Source organism: Anser cygnoides, chromosome 6 (genome assembly GCF_040182565.1).
Source record: "Anser cygnoides isolate HZ-2024a breed goose chromosome 6, Taihu_goose_T2T_genome, whole genome shotgun sequence".
Taxonomy (NCBI): domain Eukaryota; kingdom Metazoa; phylum Chordata; class Aves; order Anseriformes; family Anatidae; genus Anser; species Anser cygnoides.
Genome location: NC_089878.1, coordinates 23065343 through 23079351, shown reverse-complemented (window position 1 = coordinate 23079351; position 14009 = coordinate 23065343). Strand labels below are relative to the sequence as shown.

General features: G+C 32.9%; 2 protein-coding genes across 5 annotated transcripts in view; one reads left to right on the top strand and one right to left on the bottom strand.

Annotated features, from left to right (window-relative positions):
* LOC106029947 (sodium channel protein type 2 subunit alpha) overlaps positions 1–14009 on the top strand; it is a 195411-nt gene that overhangs the window by 42689 nt on the left and 138713 nt on the right. The gene's annotated exons all lie outside the window — the stretch shown is intronic.
* Positions 1–14009, bottom strand: part of LOC106029826 (sodium channel protein type 2 subunit alpha) — a 71874-nt gene that overhangs the window by 6866 nt on the left and 50999 nt on the right. For all 3 annotated transcript variants that reach the window (XM_066999726.1, XM_066999727.1, XM_048061450.2), the window contains 6 exons: positions 12198–12318; positions 11443–11597; positions 10208–10381; positions 5290–5412; positions 3045–3326; positions 1070–1123 (listed from right to left, as the gene is read on the bottom strand). In XM_066999726.1, coding sequence (XP_066855827.1) covers positions 1070–1123; positions 3045–3326; positions 5290–5412; positions 10208–10381; positions 11443–11597; positions 12198–12318 — 909 coding nt within the window. The remainder of the gene's footprint in view (positions 1–1069; positions 1124–3044; positions 3327–5289; positions 5413–10207; positions 10382–11442; positions 11598–12197; positions 12319–14009) is intronic.

Below are 14009 nucleotides of genomic sequence, written 5' to 3'. Positions count from 1 at the left end.
AAAGTAAATGTACACAAAGATATGTGTTTATGAGTGTATATATATACAAAGTTCCTGTCATAGAAGAAAGAATATGAGACTGAGAGTAGTCACTAGTACTTAAAATTTCAACAGTTAAAAATTAAATATTTTATATTGTGTTCAGTATATTTTCATGCAACAGAATCAATCATTTTACTGTCACCCAAATCTCCCTGGAACTCTTTCAGTCTTAGACGAGTGTTCTTACATCCAGCTAAGAACAGATGCTTTCTATAAACTTCTAGTGACTACATGTTTCGTGAAATCTCTTAAAACTGAGGCACATTTTTAAGGAGTATTATGTTACTGTCTTAATTCTTCCAGCTTCTACATTTCAATCAATGTCTGCATCTCAACTGCACGATGTGCTACAGCATAGAAATGCTGAAGTTAATGAAACAGGATATAATATTCTGGCAGATGAATATCACTGTGTGATGACTGATTATCACTAGTATAACTATAACCAAAGTTGTATAGAACTAGCTTAGGCATCTGTGTTGCACTTTCTTGTACTAGGTAAACATAGTTTATAAGTTTTCTAGCCAAAATAATATTCTAAATCCTAGAAAATTTAGCAGATGATCTTCAACCTTAAGATCTAATTTCACTTAAATAGCTGGATAATATGAGTGCTCAACCTAAATAAACAATGAAATGCATGGCTATAAATTTTAAAACTAGATTAATATATTTAATATATTATAATTACATTATGTAGTCTTACATTATATAATCATGATTATCAGAGGAAGTCATTAAAAAGCCATTTTCTCTATTTTTCATTAACATCTTAAAAATAAATTTACTTAAAAAAAAAAAAGTCCATTTAAATGATTTTAATTTACATTATTTCACTAGAAGGAAGGAAGTGGGATTATTTTTTTCCACCACTATTTCTAAGATGCATGAAGTTACAAAAAGTTCATTTCTAGCCTTAAAGTACTAAATTCTTAATGTTATTATGTATGTAGTTATTTATATTCTAAACTATATTAAATATATCAGAATATAACCAATTGATGATCTTTGAAAGTCTTACACTTACATCTCTTGAATCAACAGCAGCATACATAATATCCATCCATCCTTTGAAAGTAGCCTAGAAATAAAATAGAGTTGGTTTATCTACCCTATAAAAATTCAGAATGTGATAAATGACTAGAGCACCTCATTTGGACCTTTACCTTTAATAATATTATATCAAAATTTATAAACCACATTTGATAACAGGAATAATAAGATATTTTTCAAAATAAAACTGATTTTTTATAATTTATTTTTAGGTATTTCGAAAATATTACATTTGGGCTCTGAATGTCTCAGCAAGAGCACAGTGTGTTTGGAGCTGCAGGTGCTTACTTTGCAGATGAGCAGTGGTAGACTCGGACATTGATGTTGGAGGTGTTTAAGTACAATCTACTACAATTACTTGTGGTGACAACCATTTTAACGAGTGTACACAATTACTTGATGGAATTGGCAATACAGCTTCTGGACAGATACATGCATCTAAATGTTTTGGCTATGTCCAAACTGCCATAGTATTTTTAGAAATGTTTTAATCCCACATAAGTAAAAGGAATACACTCTGTTCATAATCAAAATATACATTGGTTCTTGAGATCTAAGATTTACAGAAGACTAAAAAGTGAACTGGGAAAGAGCTGTGGTTAACTTTTGTAAAACCTTGGGCTGAGTTCCTGTAGAGACTTTGTCTAGCTAGAATAATGAGTAAAAAAAAATTGACATCTAATTCTAACATCTCTTCTAACATCTCTAACATCTCTTCATAAAGTGAAGCTATATATCACATCATAGACAAGTGATTCAGCAGAGCTCAATCATTTAAGCATTGTTATTTGCTTACTTGCTTGCTGGTGTTTTAGGTCAAATACCAGCTATCAGAACCTCCATTCCAAACTAAGGAGCTTCTGGCATAAATGAAAGGTACACTCAGTACCTAGAACAAAAACATTTCTCTAACACAGTGCATAGGAAAAGGACTTGAAGGGGAAATAAAATTTACAGACTTTATATAAGTAACAATAATTAATAGAATGACTATGATATGCAATCTAATAGCATCTGTGATGCATCTTAATGTCTGTGAGCATCAAGCGAAAGTGTTATGAAATAATCAGGTCTAATAGTAAGGAACTGTCCACCAGTGACTACCCACATTGGAGCACCTTACACAAGACTTATACTAGAGAAAGAATTGTCTCCATGCTACATGAAATGTTGGGTGCCCCAGTCTCAGATCTTGCATTATTTATGACTTCTTTCCCTAAACCCACTTCCAGGTCTGGAAAATCAATCCCCTCTTAAACAAACACCTGTACTGGAGACCTGCTGGATTGTTATATTGTTCCTTTTACCATCCAAATACAAACTGGTTCCTTAGAAGAGTATAGACATGAAGAAAAATCCACTCTATCTTGACCTGGCTGTTGATGAAGGAAAAATGATTTTCCAGTGCCAAAAATTGCCAAGATTAATGGATTTTGAATGTGAAGGATGTCGCTGTGGATTTGTAATATCCAGGAACAGATTATGTGGGAGGCATTGGCAGGAGTTGCTCACATCAGACCAGTCAGTCAGAATGTCTGCCTTTTCAACTGCTGTCTACCCTCCTGTCTTGCAAGATAACTGAGCTCATAAAGGAGGGGAGAGATCTTCAATAATTAGAGGGATCTTCAAGTCTTTTCCACCATGACAAGAAATGAAATGAATTTCTGATATTTATATTGTGCAGCACGAAAAAAATTCTTGTACTTTTTTCACTTATAGAAGACATTTTTATCATCATGATGAGATCATATGCTCTAACCTGGAAAGTTTACTACTATTCATGCAAAAAATTATGGCTAGAAATGTACTAGGGGCTTTTTCAGGGTTCTGTTGTGTAAACTGTACATGACTGCTATAAGGAAATTGTTCTACTACTTAGCAGACTTAAGTAGCCCATTTGTCCTAAACTTTTTTAAAAGAGCAAAAAGAAAAAATATAAGTTTACTTACTACTTGAAGCAGAGCAAGATATCCAGCTCCTACATTATCAAAGTTTACTTTCACATTTTTCCATCGGGCACTTTGATTGTTTTTTATGAGTTCCTCACACTGAGTATAATTGTTGACATCACTGACATCAAACATCTCGCCAGTTGTGGTATTGACACAGTGATAGAATTTGCCAGCAAACAGATTTACTCCCATGATGCTGAAGATGAGCCAGAATATAAGACAAACCAGCAATACATTCATGATAGATGGAATTGCTCCTACAAGGGCATTTACAACCACCTAGCATACAAATTAAACAAAATAGTCAGTTTATGAAAAGAAAAAGAAAAATACTTTAAAATGTTAAAACAGTATTAATATGGAATGGACAGTTAACAATGTAAAATTTAAGGGGAAGCATTATTTAAGGTTCGATAAAAATCACTAATGAGATTACCAAAGGCGAGAAAAGAAAGTTATATGGAAACCAAGACAATGCAAAAGTCTGAAAAAAAAGCGAAAACAAAAGAAAACCTGTTAGTAGCAAGATGGGTTCTTAGAATTTGTGTGCTCTAGAGAAAAAGAAAGAAAGAAATGTTAAATTCCAACAATACAAATAAAAATCTATAAGTAGGAAATAAAACGGAATAAGATAAAAGAATGATGATATGGAAGACTAAATAAAAATATCTGCATGTGAACCTATCATTACAAATGATTTTATTCTCAGAACCTTTACACATATATTGGACCCAATGTATTTTAGCATCTGCTTACAATGTAACAAAAATAAGCACATTTTATTTGTTTTTTAATAACTGCATCTGCTGCAAATCTTGGTTTTAAATTGCCTGGCTCCCAGTAGTTGCTTTTAAACATATTCATTAGGTTTTTTTTAAATTTTATTTTATTTTTAATTGCTTCATTTAATACAATTGAACTAGTCTATATGAATAAGTGGCTTTAAAAAATCAGATGAAATCCCCTGACAAAAATTTTATTTAATTACTTATTGTGATTGAACTAAAAGGATACACAGGCAAAAAAAATTTACTTAATCATATTTATTTATGAGACAGCAGTTGATTTTTGTGTAGTGAATATTTTTGCATGGTTTTGAAAATGGTATATTTTTTCAAATCTATTAACTTGACTGAAAATGTTCTAAAATCAATATAGCTCATTTATGAGATAGGGACTTACATGCTGTTTGCAATGCAAATTATGCAAAACTTAATGGTGATGGTGATGTGTCACAGGACACAGTCTCCTGGAATATCAGCAGCCTCTACTCAGACAGAAACTACACAATTTTTTTTGGAGACTTAAGACCTATGACTAGTCTGTAAAAAGGTATTACAACATATAGATATTTTGAGGTGAAAGATAAAAAGGAGATTTCTAAATAACATAACATAACTTGTTAATTTTTTGAGCATCTATTTTTCCAGGAAATAGCATAGTCTGCATTTACAGCAGACAGCTGGTAATAGTGGTTTTTTTTTTTTTTGTTGCCTTTTTTGTTGTTAGATTGGCAGAATATGCAAATAATAATTTCCTCAACAGGAAGGATTCAGCTGTGTAGGAGGAGAGGTAAGATGGCAGCAGATGTATTCGTATGAAGTAAAGGACACTAGCTGCAAAAATGATTTATCATCTCTTCCCTTCTACATTTCCAGCCCCATCCTTATTTCAGGTATTTGTTCAGAGAACCTTTCTTTAATGATACAGCTTCTGTTGTGGGATCTTTTTCCCAGGCAGGTAGACAGGGAACCACAGGGAGGCTTTAGTTTTATCTTTAGTGTCTTTAGTGTGTCTTTTTCCCACTGTTGTTATCACCTTCACCTTTTTTTTTTTTTTTACCTTTTCTGCCTAATCCTGTTCCATCCCAAACTGCTAGCAAACTAACAGAGAATTAACTTACAGAAATTCTTCAAATAAAGTTCTCAACTAAACAAAAGAAAAAAAAAATCTCTGTTCTTTTCTTTTCTCTATAGATGTACAAATAAATGGAAATATTAATAGCCACAGGGCTGGTATACCATCTATTTATTTGAGCAGGCAAATTTGATAAGCTTAAATCTAATACCCAAAAGAAAATGGTATTGATGTCGTATGTTTAAGGACATGTTGCAAGGCATTTTCCCACACATTTCTGCATGAGTTCCCACTCTGGAGTTCTTTTGTAGGTCTTTGTAGTCTCATAATTCTACATTGATTTTTGTGTGCATAGATTAAATCAGGCTACTTTCTTTTATCTCACCCTCATTCCTTCAAATCGCGACAAGGCTCTTAAAGGTCTTAAAGCTCTTAATGTCCGAAGCGATTTAATGGCACCAAGTTCAGAATAGCCCAAAGCATTGGCTATTAAACTAACCAATGAGACCTATAAAAATAATAATAATAAAAATCAATAAGAAAAAACACTGCAGTTTATTTAAAAAGCATACAGACTGAATCTACAGAAAAATCAACAGTGACAAATGGAGGAATGTTCTAAATCAGTGACATTAGAGGCCCGATCCCATGATTTTCATACTTGCTGGAAAGCCATATGAAGGCACACTTGAAAAAGGAATATATGCTATTAAATATCCATTATAGCTGAGTGGGGCTTAATAGTCAGATGGAAGCACACTCTCGGTGAAGGATAAAGTTTTCACAAATGCCTGAAGACAAAAGATTCATAGTTTCATTAGCTTTCGTTAAGATTCAACTTTCCAAGCAATTTATAATTCTGAATATGGTAAGATAGTTTATTAACTACTAACATTATTAATATCTATATCACTAATAACATGCTAAACAATATAGTGGTTAATTAGCTTTTGTTATAAATAATACTTCTAAATCAAAAGCAGATCTCAGCACCAATAGCCAGGGTATCTATGAAATATATATTGACAGAGGTGTTACATCGTCACTTGCATGCCAACTCTCTCCAAAATTTTTTTCCTCTTCTAAGTATAGGAAAATTATTAATAATTTGTTGTTATATTTAAATAAAATTATTATTTTTCCTCTTCTAAGTATAGGAAAATATTATGAAATGTGTGATAGTTATTAACAGGTGCTAGCATTACAACAGTAATGAAGGAGAAATTAATTTGTGTTTCTCAAATAGAACTGATTTTTAACCAGTGTTAATGTGAAAAAAATTCATTCACTTACTTTTGGCAGTTTTGGAGACACAAATGGGTAAATATCCTACCTTACTCATATTTTATTTCAGTTTACCACCAAATGCACAGAAAACACATACATGAACATAGGCGTATTTCAGTCCTTAAAAACATCCCCCTAATGTTCATTTCTGTACCTCAGTCTAGATGTTCTTCAAATCAAAGGCTGTGCAGAAATAGGTGGTATGGCAGTAAGATTTTGTCCACTATTTGAAAAAGTAGTTTCCTATGTTACTTGTCTAATAAAAAACAATTAGATGAATCACAAACACAGGAGTTACAAGATCATGTCTCAGCGGACAATGGGAGAACAGATGGGAAAACAACTATTTCGTTACTATATTACTATGTAAATTAATCTCATTGAAAATAGTATTTTAGTTAATTCATAATGCTGTACCTTTCAACGGGATAACTTGTCATGAAATATTAATACATATGAATTCTGTTACTTGCTGAGGTCGCTAATTTATGTGATTTGATTCCAGACTCTCTGTGGTGTATGGCCCTTCTCACTTCTAACACTGCTTATCCTACCTTTCATGTAGTTTATATATTTAATTACACTTAATTAGGAATAAAAATAAACCACCAGATTTGGAGGAAAAAAAAAAAAAAAGTTAGATACTATAGTTTTGATTTTCCAGACAGGCATTTTTGACATTCTCTGAGGCAGGGCATTGGACTAAATACAGCTTTTCTTATGTTTTTATGTTATGATTCTCTGCTAATATCGCTTTTTCTGTACATACTTGGTGACTAATTCTTAGTTTATGGTATTTTACTGAAAAATATTCAAATTTATTTTGTTTAGGTGTATAGTTGCAAGCTGATTTGGTTCCTTTACTTCCTGAATAAGAGTATTAGGTTTCATGCATTTCCTGTGAAAATCCCTTTGAATTCTGGAATTAGTAATTCCAGAAATCAATTAAATACCAAATTATCCAATATTGTCATAGTGTACCATGTTAGGACACACATAAAGACGTACTAGACTGTCTAGGAAGACAAAGTGAAATCTCTCTTTGCATCTGGTTTCCCAACACATGAGTCTGTTCCCCTTCTTATTTGTTCTTATTCTTATTATGAGGTCATCAGGGCAGCAGTTTCCTCTTACTCTGTTTATACAGCATTTAGTATATTAGTTTAATGTGACTCTGATTCTTTTGCAGAATGTTGTGGCTTAATTAGTTATTCTTAAAAACTATTAAAAAGGTTGAGAGCACAGTTTAATTCAATGAGTTGAACTGTTTTAACAAATAGGCATGAAATATTTTTAGCCGTATTTCTGAGCTGAAGAACTATAGAAATTATCTATATGACTGACTTTGAATGTCGTATACAACAAGCCCAGTTGGGGGTGTGGTTTTTTTATTTTTGATTGTTCAAAAATTGAATGCATTGGAATTTCAGCATGCATGAGAAATTTCAGTGTTGAGATATTGGAAGGTCAGAGATTTCATTCCACTTTCAGATATATTACTGTCCAACAGTAGTTGTCAAATACATGATTTCTTTTAAATATTACTTATTTCTATTTCATTTAAATATGATTTATGAATGAAATATAATTTAAAAATAAGGTGTTATAACTAATTATGGGAGTATCTCATAAAGTTTGAAAATACATAGCATAAAACAATATCCACCTATGATCACCAAAGATTATATATTTTAGCAGAAAATGACCTAAATTTAGTAACTAACAAACTCACTGGGTATTCCCAAATGCCCCATCTCCTGCCCAGATACACTATCTCCTAGCTTGGTATGTGGCAAAGAGAACTTATGGTCATTACAGCTGTACATCAAAAACTGGACATAATAAAGAAATGACAGATGGCTTCTGGACAAAGGGGTGAGAACAAGACTCAAGGCACAGTATGATGACTGCTCTAGAGTGTCTGGTTGAACTCATTTAAATATTACTGCCTCTGCTAGCTGATGTCCCTGCTTCTCATCTGCCTGTATGCAAATTTGATTATCTTAGCTTAAACCACTGATGAGTGTGTTTGAACTAATTTACCAGATTCTGATTTTGGGTGGATAAGGCACAGGTATTTTCCCTTCTACTCCTTGCTACAGATATTGTTGCACCCAGCAGAAGGGTGGAAAGATGGCATGAGGTCTTAAAATGAGGTGGACAGATATACCCACAGTCACCTGCCATTGCTGTTAACTGACAGAGCTGAAAATCGCCTTTTCTTCATGTAATTATTAAAATCTAATTTGGTCACAATGACTGAAAGTAGCTATGACTATTTCTCACATTGAGAGAGTCAGGTATGGAAGATATTAAAGGTCAAAACCCCGAAGGACTATCAGTGTTTACTCTTGAATAATTTTAGAGGATAGAATTAAACAATTTGATTAACTTTAGTCACTTGTAATGAAGAAGGATTCACTAGTGTTTATTCCTGGAAAATCTGCTGAATCACACTTGTTTAATCTTTCCAATAAGAGACTATGGAGAGATTCTCTTCTAAGATAAAATGAGTTCATATATTTCTTTTGAATGTTGTCTGGTCATGCTACAAGAATTGCTGAATTAGACTTAGGCACAGTAAGACATTTTTACCACTTTCTGGAACACTGAGTATAATTATTCAAAAGTAGAAGGTTCTGATCTCATTTGGTCATGCTTTTGTTTATAAAATTAAAAATTATGAGAAAAAGGTTGGCAATATAAGATGCTTTACTTATGATGATGATGATGTTTATAATTCTGAGAGCCTGTTCAGATAACAGCAGCTAAACTCTTATTAAGAAACCATGGAGCATGGCTTAGAATAATCAGTTTAGGTTTCCGTTACAAAAAGAATAATTAGAACACAAACTGTGGTTTATCTAAAATGAATTCCGTTCTTAGCATAATCCTGGAAAGGAGCATCTGTATTCTACATTAAGATCCTCTTAAGAAAACCCTTTATACTGCTTAATACTAGTGTATGTTCTTAGGACAGAGCTAGAGATTAACAGTATAACAAAACTAACATGGGCAGGTTTAAAAAAAAAAAAAAGGTCTTCCATTTTGAGTTATGGGTCAATCTAGCTTTTTTTTTTTTTTATCCTCTGAAAGTCACAAATCTGACACATTATAATTATATATCCACAAATAATGACTGTGGAACGAGATTTTATACAAACTTCTCAAGAAATATGGTAGCTTGGGCAGTAAGTACATTTGAGCATAAACCACATACATATCCAGAAATGGACAGTTGCCCAAAGATTACATCTCTCAGTTCCACACTGAGGATATGTATAGCCAGTGAACTGGGTCAGATAAAGTGTGAAGGCAAGAGACCAAAATATTCTGGGAGTAAAACCAACTTTGATCCATTCTGACAACATAAGCAAGGCCTTTGCACAGAAGTATATCAGAGCTGGGAAGGCAGCCAAGAAACCTTATATTGTCTTCTGTCATAAGCCTTGCCAAATCACAGCTGATTTAACTATTGCAGATTGTTAGCCAATTAAAAGTAATTAATTTTTTGACCAAATTGACACTGTCTTTTATTTTACTAAAAATGATATCCAGATAGTTTGAGTGGATATAGTTCTGAGAACTCGGGTAAAATCTGGTCTAAATGCATCATTTCAGTTGCAATGCTTGTAGAAGGAACTTGCAAAAGTAGTGTTTCATTTGCTAAGGAGTACAGTAGTATGACAAGACTGACATTAAAAATAGCGTGAAAGTTTCAAAATTAGTTTTTGGTTCTTTGTTTTTCCGTAAAATCTCAAGTTTGATACACCAAGGGTATGAAATTAATAACCATGAAGAATTAACAAGCTGATGGCCAGCCACCCTTTTCCTTCTGGTTTATAAATGTACTTTAAACAACACATGCAGATAACTGCAGGCTATTACTCATGCACTGTAACTATACAATGGGAATTATTTTTGCATGTTTGTAAGAAGATTACTTAGTAGTAATGAGGTTTACAACATAAACTTCACAATACAGAGTTTTAAAGTATTAAGGACTATGTACTTACATCAACAATCAGGAAGTCCAGCCAGCACCAGGCATTAGTAAAATATATTTGAAAACCGTATGCTACCCATTTTAAAAGCATTTCCAAAATGAAAATATATGTGAAAACTTTGTCAGCATATTCCAGCATGGTCTTGATAGTTTTACGCTGTTCAATATATATATCTTCAAAAGCCTGTGAAAAAAAAAATATTCAGGTAGTACTAATACTTCACAGAATATAAATGATAAAAATAAGAACGTCAGACCTAATCTTTCCCCTTGTTCTTCTGCATCCTCATATTTTACCTATTTCTCATCTTTAACAATGTTACAAATTGAAGCAACTTTATGTATTCAGCCTCCAGTAAGGTGTATTGATTAAATATATTCTATTTTACTACTAAGTAGGAAATAAGCAGGTGGTGGGTTTTTTTGTTTGTTTGTTTTTGGTTTTGTTTTGTTTTGTTTGTTTTTCACTGTGGTATTACAAAACTTTCACATACAAAAAAAACCCCTCTGTTATACAAAATCTGATCCATATATGTATATTCCATTTTGAAAGCAGTTCAAGAGTTTGCATTTCTATCTTCCATCAGTAACATTTTTGTCTAAAAGTCGAAGAGTAATTCATTCGCTAGAATTTATACTGTGCATTTTGATAGTGTAGCAAATGTTCACCTTAAGTAAAGCTGGAAAGGTGGGCAATGTAAATCGTTTTGGAAAATAGTTGTTTGGTTTAATTTGCTGTCACACTCTTCCCTATCTCCTGCCTCCAAAACAGCAACAGAGTTTTGCTTCAATCTTTTTCAATTATACTGAAGTGCTTCAGTTTTTTTTCTATGGTCTTTTGTAAGCATAATCCAAAAAGCGGTTGAGCCCCAAAGGAATTAAGGATTAGAAAGCATACGTTTAGCTATATATTCACAGTTAACAAGGGTCCTTTGTACTCAAATCTCTTGACAAACATGTTGAAAACTGGCAGACTGTTTAAGTCTTGAGTTGTTGGCTTAAATAAAATTGCAGCAGGTTTACAGGGGTAAACCAAAAGTATCACTTAAATGCATGTAAAACTTATTCAAATTTGGGCCAATTCAAATTTGGGCCAATTTTCAGTAAATAAATCATGAAATTGTGGAATCCAAGTAGTTCTATACAGCTCCAACCAAAATAGGCCTTTCTGATGCAAATTTAAATTTTGCTGTTGCTTCTCAGGAGATATCTAAATATTTCAGCATCTGAAGCATTTCTACTTACCAGTGCTCCGCTGCTGAGGAGAATCATGAAGACAATGAAAGTCTCAAACCAATTGTGCTCAACTATGCTATAGCAGGTTTTTCTAAGATTCCACCAGATTTTTCCTTTGCCATCCTCTATACTTACTTGGCAACATGGAAATTTCTGCACACAACCTGCATTAGGTTAAGAAATATTAGGATCTAAAAGCAAATTATTTCAAAGTCAATAATTACTATGGTATCGACATTATTAATAGTGATAATGAGTTTTATAATAATTTATAGATGTAACACTGAAATTCTCTTTTATAGGATGTTGATTATCTGAGGTTAGATAATAAGAAATTTGCAATGAAACCAGACAGTACTAGACATAATTATGAGTAAACTCTATCCAAAATATATTGATGTTTTTGACTGTTGGCATCTAACTGTTCTGTTTGTTGATGGAGTCTCACAGAAATAAAGTTGTTCCAAAATTTAAGGGCTCTTTCAAGTAATAGAAATGCATTTTAAAATAGAAAAGTTAATGAACAGAAAAGTTAATGAAGTTCCTTAATTACGAGAGGTAAGCAGTGGCCAGGCAAAGGTAATCAAAGCCTAGGAAAACCTTGTTTTGTCATCTGATTTCCAGCAATCTAGGCTTAGAGTATTTCCTTTTGATTGTAGAAGTTATGAAGATACACCAGATTTGAAAGTATCAAGAACTTAAATATGCCTGATAATTATGCAATTTTGCTAATACATCTCTTAAGTCAACAGTTATTCTACAACCTTCTGTAAAACAGGCTTCTGGTTCAAGAGCTTCTTCAGGTTCAATTTCTGCTTGCTCACCCTCTCCGGGAGGGGCAATATCAACTGTGCTGCCTTCAGATGAACTGGATGCATTTAGTTTCTGCAAGTAAAGTTCCACAGAACAATTTTTTCTCATTAGATACATATTCTGTAAAAATTATACTGAATCAAATCCTGCCAGTCAATTACTTTTGAAAAACACTACATTTATGTTGATAAGTATGTATAGTAATGAGGTGCACATTGAATAGTTCTGTTTCCCAGTTTATCTCATAGGGAACAATCAGAAGTGATTTAGCTACTAACCTGATCCATACATAAGACTTTTGAATTGAAAGCTCAGTGGTAATACAACTGGAGAGCTTGCATATACCACACTCTCAAGTTATTTTATTTCCTTTACTAGATTACACTGCAAATGTGCCTCAGTTTTCTCACGGAAATGAACAAACAGAAAGTTCCACATACATTGCATGTCCACTGCAGATGGTGTTTTCACAAACATACACCACATCTAGATGAAAGAGCTGTAAATTTAATGGCATTTAGTAGTAAATTTCTGCACCACTTTTTTTTTTTTTTTTCCAGAAAGCACAGATTACCAGCTCTGAAATCTCTTATTTGCATTCCAATCTTCTGTGAATACTGAGACACCTCATGAGGTTCCTTCCATCCTGAATTTTTCTGTCTATGTACTACTTTGTATATAGTCAAATACTATAGTCCTCACTATGGTAAAAACACTCCCAGATGTGAAAACTCCAAGAGTTGGAGAGTGGTATAAACCAGCTCAAATGAAGTAATTTTTATACCAAGTACAGTGAAATTTGGATCAGGTCAAACTATTTATCAGTCATGCAAGACTGCCCATAATTTTCTTCTAAGAAAGCATATTTTGAAAGGACAAACCTACTAAAGATGCACACAGCATCTAGCACAAAAACTGGACATAGAGTTTTTACCTTGTTTTCAGTTGCCAATATTGTTTGAATCTTAAATTTTTTCATCCCAAATACATTTTATTTTATTGTGAAACTGGGCTTGCACCAATCAGAAAGCAACATTAAAAAAATACTGAAATACTGAAAAATACTTTTGTTTTATACCATGGAGCAGTAATTTAGAGGGGGATCCAGAATACATCTCTAACTTCAACACTGAAGCTGAATATGCATTGATGTAGCAGAAAGGCTAATCACTGACTCATTTGTGGTTTCAGCTAAGCAGATCTGATGCCCTTTGACCTCTATTGGATTTTTGTATATAGAGCTTTTGAGGATACCAAGTACTTTTCATGTTTAGCTTTCAAGGTAGTGATATTTTATCATGTAAAAAAAAGATATTTGTTCAGATCTTTTGAATGATTTTGCTGCAAATAATAGATGATAACTTTTTAAAAAGGCATTGCTATGTATACTCTCCTTCAGAGACACTGCTGCAAATTAAAAACTAGTTATTTAATTCTTCAGTTAAAACCAAGTCCTTTCAGGAGAATACATTGGGAGCTCAGGGATTTTTCTGCCAAAAATGAAGCAAATGGCACATATCTCTTTATATAGTTTGGTAAGCAATTCCTCTCTCATATTCAACTTACAGGAGATGAATGGCAATTAAAAGAAATTTATGCTGGGTGATGGGTAACTTCAGTGTTAATTTTCAAGAAGCTGCCCTTTATGTCCACATGCAAATGTAGTCAATATGAGGTCAATCAGACCTCAGGTTACATGACTATAGCTGGATTGTGACCAAAAATAAAGGACTTGCTGCATAATAGAAAGATTTCTGACAAGC